This window comes from Morchella importuna (genome assembly GCF_003444635.1).
Source record: "Morchella importuna strain M04M26 chromosome Unknown Morimp01GS038, whole genome shotgun sequence".
In the NCBI taxonomy this organism is placed as follows: Eukaryota; Fungi; Ascomycota; class Pezizomycetes; order Pezizales; family Morchellaceae; genus Morchella; species Morchella importuna.
Genome location: NW_025763435.1, coordinates 105,800 through 117,926, shown reverse-complemented (window position 1 = coordinate 117,926; position 12,127 = coordinate 105,800). Strand labels below are relative to the sequence as shown.

At 47.6% G+C, this 12,127-nt stretch overlaps 2 protein-coding genes across 2 annotated transcripts; both read left to right on the top strand.

Annotated features, from left to right (window-relative positions):
* Nucleotides 1-4,881: 4,881 nt before the first annotated feature.
* LAJ45_09656 (uncharacterized protein) lies at nucleotides 4,882-7,073 on the top strand (the record flags this gene model as incomplete). The annotated part of the gene is made up of 8 exons (XM_046119196.1): nucleotides 4,882-5,042; nucleotides 5,152-5,384; nucleotides 5,450-5,544; nucleotides 5,605-6,030; nucleotides 6,104-6,377; nucleotides 6,435-6,670; nucleotides 6,728-6,787; nucleotides 6,846-7,073. 8 exons carry the CDS (start codon nucleotides 4,882-4,884, stop codon nucleotides 7,071-7,073), a joined length of 1,713 nt encoding a protein of 570 aa, XP_045967518.1.
* Nucleotides 7,074-9,118: 2,045 nt separating this feature from the next.
* Nucleotides 9,119-10,142, top strand: LAJ45_09655 (uncharacterized protein; the record flags this gene model as incomplete). Its single annotated transcript, XM_046119195.1, has 2 exons — nucleotides 9,119-9,141; nucleotides 9,200-10,142. The coding sequence occupies 2 exons, from the start codon at nucleotides 9,119-9,121 to the stop codon at nucleotides 10,140-10,142; spliced, it is 966 nt and encodes a 321-aa protein (XP_045967517.1).
* Between the last annotated feature and the right edge of the window lie 1,985 nt (nucleotides 10,143-12,127).

The following is a 12,127-nucleotide window of genomic DNA, read 5'->3' as shown; positions in this document are numbered from 1 at the left end:
ATGTGAATACATGTATTCTTCTGAACAAACGATGCTGAAACGCCAGCATGAAAGCTTCAATTGATCAACTCCATTGAGCCTAAGTTCTTAGGCCCTGGCTTTTTTCGATTGGATCTGCAATTTAAAGTCATGAGTCACTGTACCTACAAAGAAATCCTTGGACCATGGGTACATGTATGTGTTGGGTAGAACTCCGGTGAGTCTACTGAAGTGACTCACGAATAGAGCTACAGAAAGTTGCATGATAGTCGACGGCATGGATTCACCTGCTTCTACTATGTGGTCCAATTATTATGTAAATCCCAATATAGGTTGTTCTTGGCGAACACAATATTCGGCTTGGCAAAGATCCCTACAAACTGCCAGGGTTAGGGGACTGACTACATGTACTAATCCCAAAATATAATAGTAATAATGGTACCTTACCGTCGAAACGCATACAATTTTGAGCCTTATTCAGTCGGCTTATCCAGAACGTAGACTCACAATAGCTTTATCAGTACAAAAATCCTTTTTTAAGCCTTATTTCATCCTTAAAACATGCTTAAATAATACTTATTTGAACCTTATTGGATTCATAAGGCTATTATGAGCCTACGATCTGGATAAGCCGACTGAATAAGGCTCAAAATTGTATGCGTTTCGACGGTAAGGTACATATTCTACTACGGTTACTTGCCATTGATTGACATCGCCTTTTCTCGATATTACTTGGGTTCATAAAGGTATGATTAGGGGAATAATGGCATTGGAAACATTTCATCGTACGTACCTAACTTTAAATTATTTTAATATTTGTCCTTGATTTTTCGTTCTCTTTGCTAAACTTTTAATTTTGCCAGCGAAGATTTTTATCACCTCGCCAAACCAGACCCTCACTGACTGGCTTCCCTTTTTCATATCCACACACCACCATGACAAATCAGCCATACCCATCAACAGCGCAGCCTTATCAACAGAGATATCCTCCTAGCCCTCACCCTCCTGTTGACCCAGTGACACGCCTGCAGGAGTCTCTAACCGCGACCTACAAGGCATTACCAACTAGACCGGTCGAGCCGACCAAAAAAGTCAATCTCCTTATCAGTTTCATATCATCGACTCTCCTAGCTAGGAATACATCACTCTTGCCAGCATTCTCTTATCAAGATGGCTCATCTTCATCACTTTCCCTTACTTGCGGGCAGTGCCGGGAGTGCCGCTCTTTGCCGACTGCTCTTCAAAGGCTAAGAGCTCCATGCTAGCACGGCAAGGCGCCAGATAACAAGGAGGAATGTACCTATGCGCATAATAACCTGATAAAACGCACTGAATTTGCATGGGATGCCAGTTTCTTGGCAATATCCCGAGTGCTAGCGCATGCGTAAAAGATTAAAAGCCGTAAACCTGTAAACCTGAGGGAGTACAAGACTATCACGCATTGAGTCCGTCAGCTTCCGGGGCTGCCTAGAGAATGCCAGAACCTCGTGTTTTCTCGCCAATATGATGCCGTGGGACCAATTTCCAAGTGAAGTGTGTTACAGTGATGATTCGATTGGGTCTGACTGTCTACCCAGGCGAAGGCAAGATAATTGCTTCAAGGATTCGGTCCTACTTGTAGTTTTAATTCTACTACTATGTACTAAATGACTTTTATGCCTTTTGTAGGCACCTATAGAGCTAGAGCTTTATCATTAGATGGTCTCAAAGGGGTATAATATCGATAAGTTAAAGATAGAATTTGGGAAATGTTAATCTGAAGTTTCTATTTTCATTATGTCACCAAGAACACAAAACTCAACCCGGCACGGCCTATTTATCTCCGAATCGCTACCTAGACCTATCAAGCGATGTGTGCCCAACGTCGATCGTGACACGTGGGACTCGAGCTTCGCACAAAAGGATGTTTCGATATCAAGAGATCAATTCTTGCAAAGACGAATACTACAGGATCTCATTGGCCCCAAGGCTCCATCTTGGAAATCACGATCGATTTGAGCCAAGCATTAATTACAGTTTACGACCACATACGATTGTTATACGAGAGCCGTTTACATAAAGTAGCATGCATCAAGTACCTCGTGCCCAATACTTTGGTCCCTGGCGTCGGTAGCCTTTTGCGCAAGTAGATGAAGATCAAGGCAGGTGGCTCTACCTGTTTATCATAAACGACTACCCCATATGCCTTAAATATACATTAGTTACTGTGCATGCAGTACTGTGAGTACCAAACCGTTGCTCCCTCACGAGCACCAAGGCCCACGTTCCAGATCTGACCTTCCAATGACCGTACAGAAACAGATAAACGATCCGATACGCCCATAGCTTCCTGCTGTGCTATCAATAGCAGCACGTGCAGCGGCGGCGCCGCACCTTATCCAGACCTCGGTCTCAGGGAGGAGAATAAATCATTGGTTCTCTTCCCTGGCGGTGCTCATCTTTAGAGGTCGCATGCATGAGCGATGGTATGTACTTTACAGTAGGTATTATCGGGTATCAAAAATAACCGATCACCTCACGACAACGTCGAAATCACTTCAGGTCAGAATAACTCAACAACCAGGAGAGCAATTAAGTAATTTTAAGTCTCCTAAACGGAGTTAGGTGCTTGAGGGGAATGGAATTACTCTTCTGACCTCGAAAGTCTCGATGTGAGGTTTCTTCGCAGGTCGGTTTTGGTTGCTATGAGTGCCAGTGATCGGTTATTTTTGATACCCGACAATACAGGTTTCGGGCGGTACTAAACCATACTGGCACGTAGGTGCTATGATACGTACATAGCTGGAAAGTCTCGGTTTTCTTCCGTAATACGAGATCCTGATCGAAGACTGTTTGAGCCACCAGCTAGTTTGCCTCGGCTTTCAAAGCGAAAGTACATACAGTACTTGGTCTACAAATGAAGAGCGCCAATCCGTATTATAAAATGCTAAGAACTCGCCCGGGAAATAAACGGGAGAACCAGATCTCTGGAACCTGCAGTGGCGATTCTATTACGTTGTGGTTGATCACCTGTTGGTTTAGTCCTTCGTTGCGACAGAGATTCGGAATTATATCGAACCATGCTATCGTATTCGATAATCCTTCAACCGCTAAATGAGTTTATTCCGGGTATGCAAATGCAAAGCAGAGGGAACTCAGGCGGTCATAATTATAATAGTTGGATAGTTAATTAGACACATGATGAGAAGAAAGCTTATTGCTACCCAAGCTTCGAATGATCTATGGGAGCTATTCCTGTACTTGACTGTACTCTAGTTGTTGTAGTGTTCACCGACTCTTGGAATGTGCACAAATATGCGTCCATGACGGCGTGTGCGGTATTTTCGTGTCCTACGAAATCTACTCGTAGGTTCATGACGTTTCCGAACACGACTGCTATTGCATGCCATACAAAAAAGCGCCAAATCCACCTTTTTGTATGTCATGCAACATTGGCCGTGCCCGGAAACGTGACGAATCTACGAGTATCAACACGGCATAGGAGTATTAGCGGACAAAAGTGCAGAGCTTAAAACTAGGAAAGTGTCGATCATTCGATGATACGAAGGGTGACACTTACCATTACTAACTAAGCGAGTACCCTCTGTAACACCAACAGCCAGGATCTTTCCCACGCATGCACCAAATCCCGGGTGCGAGCAAAGGCGCTGGTTTATGCTTATCCACGTCTCTGCAGCCCGCCGGCCACTGCAGACCTGCAGACAATAAATTAGAGTAAATATAGTGTGCTGGAGAAGAGTGCTCCTGGAACATGTATGTAGGTACAGCAGATACGAAGGGAAAAAAACTCAATTGCAAATCTGGACAACCCAGTGCCCTGTTCTGGAAAGGTTCGTTGTGCCACGATTCCACAAACGTGCTGGGTCGCCGAATGTGGGGTGCCAGAAATAGCAATGGATGGGAAGACCGTCTCGATCCGGACTGATTACATGTGCAACGGTAATCGAGACGACCAACAACCTCTTTCTTCTCTTTCTTGTCATTCAGTCCGTCAGTGCAGTGAACTGCCGCCGTGGCGGTGATGGTTTTATGTGGAGTACTGTGGGAGTGAGAGATAGGTACAGTTCTACTTTCAGACCGACGGCACTGCCCTTGCATCTGCTGCCAATTTCACTCCTGCAGACTGAGATTGAGAGGTGTATTGGCTGGAGAGTGGGTTTCTCTTCAACATTGGAGCAACAAGCCAATGATCAGGGCCATCTCATCTTCTTACATTCCAGTTCAGCTGACATGACAGCAATATCCCTAAGTAGAGTAGTTCAATTTAGCCTAGCTTAAGCTCTAGATCATAAACATTCCTGCCTTCAGCACCAACAGTGCGGTGCTCAATTTGCCTCGCCCCAATGCCTTTCCCCCAAGGTAAGAACAGATACTCCTTCGAGAACATCAAGCGAAAAACCGTAGGTCATCGTGCCCCAGTTAGCTAGTGTTTATCTTCCTTATTGCTACTAATTGCTAGTGTGGAGTGGGCAAAGCTTGGTGGTTAGGCCAGAAGCGGGATAGCCCCACCACTCCCACCCACCCATCCGGTACACTCGTGCACAACGCAGGGCCAATATGGATTCGTATTATTTCCTCCGAAAAGAACAACAGATCTAGCTCGAACGATATGACGCACGGGGAAGAGTACCGACTGGCCATAGCTCTCGATCCCACCCGTGCACTTGCCATTAACTCCCCCACCTAGCCGGCCAACCTGAAGGGTGCATCTTGTCCGTCCGTGAAGGAACGAGCTAGGTGGGTGCATGCATGAGTGGAGACATATAAAGGGACCCATTGTATCCCTTTCTATTTTCCACCTCATCAGATCAGCAATACCAGCAACGTCAGGCAGCACTCCTTCGTTCGTTCTTCGTCCGTTTCGTTCTTGCATAGAGATAGCAGTGCCTCTGAGAAGTCAAGATGGCCGTCTGCTCGCTGAGAAAAATTGCTGCCTCTCTGGTTGCCCTCCTCCCGCTGCTTGCAAATGCTCAGATTATACCCATTACACTGCGGGAGAGTCCGTCCTACAATCATGACTTTGAGTTTCCACTTCCCATCATGCCCGTCAAACAGCCATTGACGTAAGTAAATTCCCCATCTCCTTTTCTATATTTCTCTCTATCCATATAAATTGAGGTCAAAAAAAGAAAGAAAAAAGAAAAAACTAACATTACCACCACTACTATCTAGCACCTACACAAACCCCAAAACTGGTGTGCAAGTGGACTTTTATGAAATCAAGATCAAAGAGACTACCAAGAACCTCTTCCCTGATCTTGGTGATGCCACTCTCATAGGCTACGACGGGCAAATCCCCGGGCCGACCTTTCGTGTTCCAAAAGGGAGGGAAACGGTGATCCGTTTTGTGAACGAGTACTACCGTAGATCGGCTATTCATCTACACGGCTCCTATAGTCGGGCTCGTAAGTTTTCCTCACATTTGGCATGTATGTGCGAGAGACAGTCACTGACGGGCGCTGCGATGTAGCATTTGACGGGTGGGCCGAGGACACGATTTTGCCTGGGCAGTATAAAGATTACTACTACCCCAATACCCAGTCTGCCAGGACTCTATGGTACCATGTAAGTCCTTTTACACCGACTATGCTCTCCCCATATGCTCATTGCAGCTCCCCCCTCTAGGACCATGCAATGGGCATCACCGCACTCAATGCCTACTCCGGCCAAGCCGGCTTCTACATCCTTGAGGACGCTGCACTCGAGGCCAGCCTCGACCTTCCACGGGGATCTTATGACATCCCGCTCATGCTTAACTCCAAACGCTACACCTCCACGGGCAACATCACCAACGAGAGTGCCGAGACAATTAGCACCTATGGTGATACCCCGTCCGTCAATGGCCAGATCCTCCCCCATTTTGTTGTTGAGCCGCGGAAATACCGATTCCGCGTGCTGAACGCCGCGGCGAGCAGGACGTTTAATCTGACGCTCAATGTGGACGCGACGAGGGAGAATAAGAAGTTCCATGTGGTGGGAAGTGATTCCGGGTTTATGTCGAAGTCTGTCGAGACGGAGTCGTTGGTCGTTGCTATGGCTGAGAGATGGGAGGTGTGTATCTCCACCCCGGGCCGATACATGGGTCATCACTCGTTATTTCATACCATACTGACACGTCACGTAGATCGTAATCGATTTTGCAAACCTCGCGGGACAAAACATGACGTTGAAGCAGAGCAATTGCTTTATTGACACTAACTATGCCGGCTACGACAAGGTCATGCAGTTCCGCGTCGGGAATGCTGTAACCTCCGAGGTTGGTAATGGCCCGCTGCCTGACAAGCTTGTTGACTTGGATTTGCCGGCACCGAAGACGCAACTGGATCAAAATTTTGTCTTTGGAAGGGTCAGGGGGGACTGGACGATTAACTCTGTTACGTTCTCAAATGTCAAGAATCGTATGTCACTAAATCTCACTTCATAGAAGAGGACACATATGCTAATGCAGTATTTAGGGATCCTGAGGAACGTACCGAGAGGAACAACAGAGATGTGGCGACTACAGGGCGGTGGCGGGTGGTCGCATCCGGTGCATATCCATCTCGTTGACTTCCAAATCTTGTCCCGACGGAAGGCGACGCAGAACAGTGCATTTGGGCGAACAGAGGTCACGCCGTATGAGGCGGCAGCGCTGAAGGATGTGATTGTACTGGGGAATAACGAGGCGGTGACTGTGTTGGCGAAATACGCTGTAAGTTGTCCTTTACAGGAATTTTCTGTGCTGGGAAAACGCTAACGCTGGTAATAGCCATGGGATGGTGTCTACATGTTCCATTGCCACAACCTCGTTCATGAAGATCACGACATGGTATTTCCCCTTTCTCATATCCAAATCATCTCTGTAGTTATAGACTAACACACCGCAGATGGGCGCCTTCAATGTCACCGCCCTCTCCGACTTTAACTACCCCGAAACCACCCGCTTCATCGACCCCATGGAGCCCCGTTTCCGCGCAAAACCCTACAACGGCTTCACCGTCGCCGAGGCCAACAGCGCACTAGAGTTCTTTTCAAGCTTGAACGCCTACACAGACGCAGACGGTATCGAAAACGCACTCGACCAGTATTGGGCCAAGAAGGCGTCAGCGCCGTAATGATAATAAAATAATATCTAATTGATAAGTAGCTAGTTGCTAATTAATAACGGACTTGTATTTTTTGTGCTCTGATTTTTTTCTTTTGTTGGCTGGGTTGCTGGGCTGGGAGGCTTTTATTTTTGTATTTAGTTAGTTACTGACTTATCGTCATTACTCTAGAGATACCTGGCTGGGATTTTTTCTTCTTTTTTTTTTTGTTAATGAATTGAAGACTAGATACCTTATATACATACATACACTTCTTTAGAGAAAAACTACATGTACTTGTATCGTTGGCCCCAAAAACTAAAATCGTCTCCGGCTTGGCGCGCCCCACAAGAAAACTCCCTAGTCCCTGCAGACAACCGCTTCCGGACCGGAGCCGAGAACCCTGCATATGCAGCCACGGGGAGATCATGAGCCTCACTCTACGACAGCTTTAGCAGGTGGATATCATAATGGGATCTTGGAGGGAATATGAGATGCTTGCTGTCTGTGAGACTGGGTCGTGTCATAGTATGGGTCCCGCTTTGTGCTTTTGCACGCTGGACCCAGATGAATGCATCGATGGGGCTTTGCGGTCCAGAGCTACAAACCGATTATCCATTAATTCACATAAAGCAATGAGGTCTGGGAACATAGCAGCTTTAAGAACTTTGAGGTTTGTGCGCTGTGGAGGTAATATGAATACAACAAGACCCGGGGATCAGGGCTAGGGTTTACATTATATGAAACAGGGTTAGGGGTAAGCTACATATGTACAAGTAAGCGAGATGAGTCTTGGCAGAGGGTCGAGTAAGGGTTAGGGTTGCACGGCACTATTATAAATCATTCTACTGCACTAAGTGATAAATATACTCAAGAACCTGGTAGGCTATCATTTCCACTGGGTTGGGGGTACTGTTTCTACTGTATCACTGATTTTTGGGAATTGTTTCTTGCTCAAAATGTTTCACGGTATGAATGCACCAGCCCACATGCATGGACGCCACAGTTAGTTAAGCCTCACAGTCTCACTCTGCCTGTGTACCCGGGCAGAAAAGTGGGGTAGGTTGTGGTAGCGGGGTATGGTTCACCGAGTTGAAAGGAGCGTCTTTGACCGGAGGAGTGTTCTATTGCGGGTTGTTTGTTCTTTTTTCCTAATTTTGTTTCCATCAATTGATTGCCATCTCAACTCTCCCTCTGTCTAAGGATGTATGTAGGTTTTCTCGAGCTGAAAGAATGGTATGGTAACCCAAGGCGCGCAAGACAGCCCAGCCCCAGTCCAATTGTAAATAAGAGCCTCAGGCGCTTAATTACGCCCGCTCTTTGCGGGACAGAGATCACACCATATGCTCCTGTAATTACATCGTGGCCTTCTTTCAAATCCACCGATCTAGGGACTCTAGAGTAGAGAAATCAGCAGAATGATCATTGGCTTCCAATTTGAGTGCTGTTGTAAGGACACCTAATTGCGATCTGGCATATGTACTACTACTTCGTTTTCGGTTCTCGTCACCATACACCGCATGAGGTAGAGGATGTAGCGAAGGGTTCGATCTGGTAAAATGCTCAATGCCCAATTGGAATCTTACCACTGCCCCATGGGTGTAGGCACGGCACATTTTGACCATTCCGCGCCCATCATCACCAAATCGGAGCGCAATAAGTGGTCTAATAAGCTTATGACAAAGCCCGGAGATCCAGAGTGAAAATTTTTGCCATATTGCTTTTTGTTACACACGGTACGGTACGCGCCGCGCTTTTTTTTTTTTTGCGGGGGGCACGTGAATTGACGTGATCGTGGCTGCACTTTATTTGACGCAGTGGGGGGTGGAGGGGGGCAAAAAGGAACCATGGAGATGTGTGGTGGGGACCGGCGCAATGGGAGGTCCTTGATAAAGGAAGGGTTCGTCGCGCTCCTGTGCGCTTTTCACGAGATGCGGGGATGAGCTGAGGACATTTAGACCCATACAACGAGACCTTTCATTGTTTAGAGCTGCGACATTGTTAGCATCTCATCCTGCCAATTGAGTTAATTGCTTTATTCGGAATAGAGAATAGACTACAACACTACCGCAAAAATGGCCGCTGCTTCGTTCGCCAGGTATGATACTCATCTGTCTCTCTGATCATTCCCAACATCACCACTGACACACTCACAGCTTCCTCTCCTCCCCAACAATCCGCCTCATTCTCCCCACCACCACCGAGGATAAAACATACACCATCCACCGCTCCCTTCTCGCGTCGCAAACCGCCCTCCTAAAATCCCAGCGCACCCGCAGCGCTTATATTCTTCTCGACCAGTCAACCGTCTCCGTCCCCACCGTCGAGCAGGCCCTCGAGTACCTCTACACCGGCGACTACGCCCTGCCCGCTCAGGATGCCGCCCAGGAGGAGGAAGAAGACAAAGCGACGCTCCTCGAGACAACGCGACCCGCCGCGCACCTCCCACAGAACTCGCCACTGCTTGCTGCCGCGATGGCGGGATCGATAGGTATATGGGGGAAAGCGGCGCCGCGCTTTGACGTAGCCGAGAACACAAGCACCTACACGTCGATATACTTCCCAGCCGAGGATAAGAGGAAGAAGGTGCAGCTTGTAACCAGTGGTGAGGGCTTTGAGGGCAAGAAGGAGGCGGCGCATACACTGCTGCCGTCACCACCGGCATCGCCAGTGTTCCAGGCTTACGAACCAGTTCTGTCGCTGAAGGGAGCGTCGAAGAAACTCGAGGAGCAGAAGACGCCGGTGGAGGTAGTGCCATACGATGTGGCGTGCTTGAGGGCGCATATTGCAGTGTGGAGGTTTGCCGAGGCGCCCTGTGTCGGGATTCCAGGGTTGGCAAAGCTTGCGCTGGAGAAGTTGACTTTGTTGTTTGAGGAGGCGGCGGGGGAGAAGTTGACGAGGCTTGTGGAAGAGATGGTGGGGGCTGTCTTTGATGGAGAGAAAGAGGAGACGGTATTGAGGACATTTGTGGTGGGGAAGGTCGTGTGCAGGATCGCAGAGCTAAGCAGGAGAAAGGAGTTTAATGAGTTCATCCGCAGGGGGGGCGAGTTTGTCGTTGATGTTTTGGGGAGTCTGGCTGACGTCAGGGACGGCTGCTGAAGTACTGGAGAGATATATTGTGATTGGCTGGAGTCCTGAGTTTTGTGTCGTTTTCGCTTCTTCCCTTTCGCAGTTCCTTCTGGCTTCCACTGTATGATAGTAAAAGTCTCCTATGTGCGTGTTGTATTTGGGTTATGCTTCGTTGTAATTCTGCATTTATTCATCATCAAAAGCTTCATCTTGAACTCTCAACATTACCTTGCATCTCCTACTGGCGAACACTGATCTCAATTGCGTTAGAAGCCTATGTCCCAATTAGAATCTGGGGGAGGAACAACTTACGCGATAGAGCTTCCAACACTAAGTGACCTCGAGATGGCACTTGTGCCTTGATGTTGATGTGTTGATGTCGATGTCGATGTTGGTGGCGACGAAGGAAGTTCCCCTAGCTTGGTGTTGACAACCCTAACCCTGCAGTTATGGCTAGCCAGAATCATGAAGGAACCTCACCACCCCTCCCCACCGTCCCAAACATCTTACTTCATCAGCTACAAGTCCAGAGTTATCTAGGACCGCACCTCTGTACGGATCCATCGCCCTGTTAGCTCGCTGAGCGTATCCAGTGCTTTGTCCTTGTGGAGATGTGTTAATTGGGAATGCTAAAACCTTGAATTCCAGAGATAAACAGCTGACTAGGAGGGTACATGGGGATGCTTTGGTTTGTCTAGGGCCCTGTTCGGAGGTTGTTGGCCCTCCTGTAACGTAATATTGCCAAAGTCACCTCCTGCGAGCATTGAGTCTTGAACAGTGTTAACGTTCGGTGCTGTAGTAGTTAGACTAAGATCACACCGTATCAAACAAACGCTCAGTTTGGAAATTAATTGTGGCATCCCTACACAGCAGTTTGGCAATTACATGTAACTATGGCATCCCCATACAAGCGACGTAAAGTCTTCCTTTTGGGCCACCAAGCCTAAGCACGGCGTGTACAGCATCGAATACAAGGAAACGCTGGAGAAGCAACAGCAAGTTCGAACAGCTTTGCGAAAAGATATATCCTACTCGCCGAGCACAAACTCATACCTCGACAGCCTGCAAGGTAGAAATACATGGAACGATATTTTTGATCACGGAATATCACTCGACGCATACCACAAATCACTCACGTACAACCTTAAAATTATGCTCTTCATCCATCAAGATTATTCTCTTATCTCCCCGTTTGGCCGCACTCGGTACAACCAGCCTGGCTTCAGCCACTTCAACACCACTAACCTGCCTGCAAAACCCTAACCCTACCGACCCATCTTCGAGATTTGGAAATAGTAAGCCGTATACTTTGTGGTCTATATATCTAACAGTATTTGTATGTGCTTGACGTGTGGGCCACTTCGCTAGTGATAACAGATGCAGAGTTACGGGTATATGTGGCAGATAGACCATTTCCAGTTTTAGGTACGTGTGGGACTGTCTCGGGTGGTTACGGCTCAAGGAGGGTGTGTCCGGCTATATTTATGCATGTAGAACGTGAGAGGTGTATATTCCTGTTAAGAAGATAAAGGTGAAGAGGTGTTGGATGTGAAGGGGTTATTGACTCAATGTGTTGCGGGAAACCTTCAAAATGGGATGGATAGAATATCTAGACCGATAGATCCATAAAGACCGCGGTAAATATGATCACTATTCCGAGACTCATTATTATCACTTGTGGTCCCTTAAGACATAGAGAAACGGAGCCACCACATGGTACCATGGTAAATCGATCAATCCCCTAGGTACCGCCCGTCTCTGTCCCACACTACATGTACATACATGTACTAGATCTACCCTGGTTTAGCTACATGTACTTTTCCAAAGCCCAGCAAGATAAGCATTCATACCTCTGCATACACACATACTTCCCCAGGCGGGAACATACATGTACATCCACACACATGGTAGATGTAACTGTGACCATAGCAGGTCGTTATTCAGTCAGGTGCCACAAAGGTGGTAGCCCGCGAGGTGGGTACTAGTGGCAGTTGCCCATAAGGTCACCGCACCAC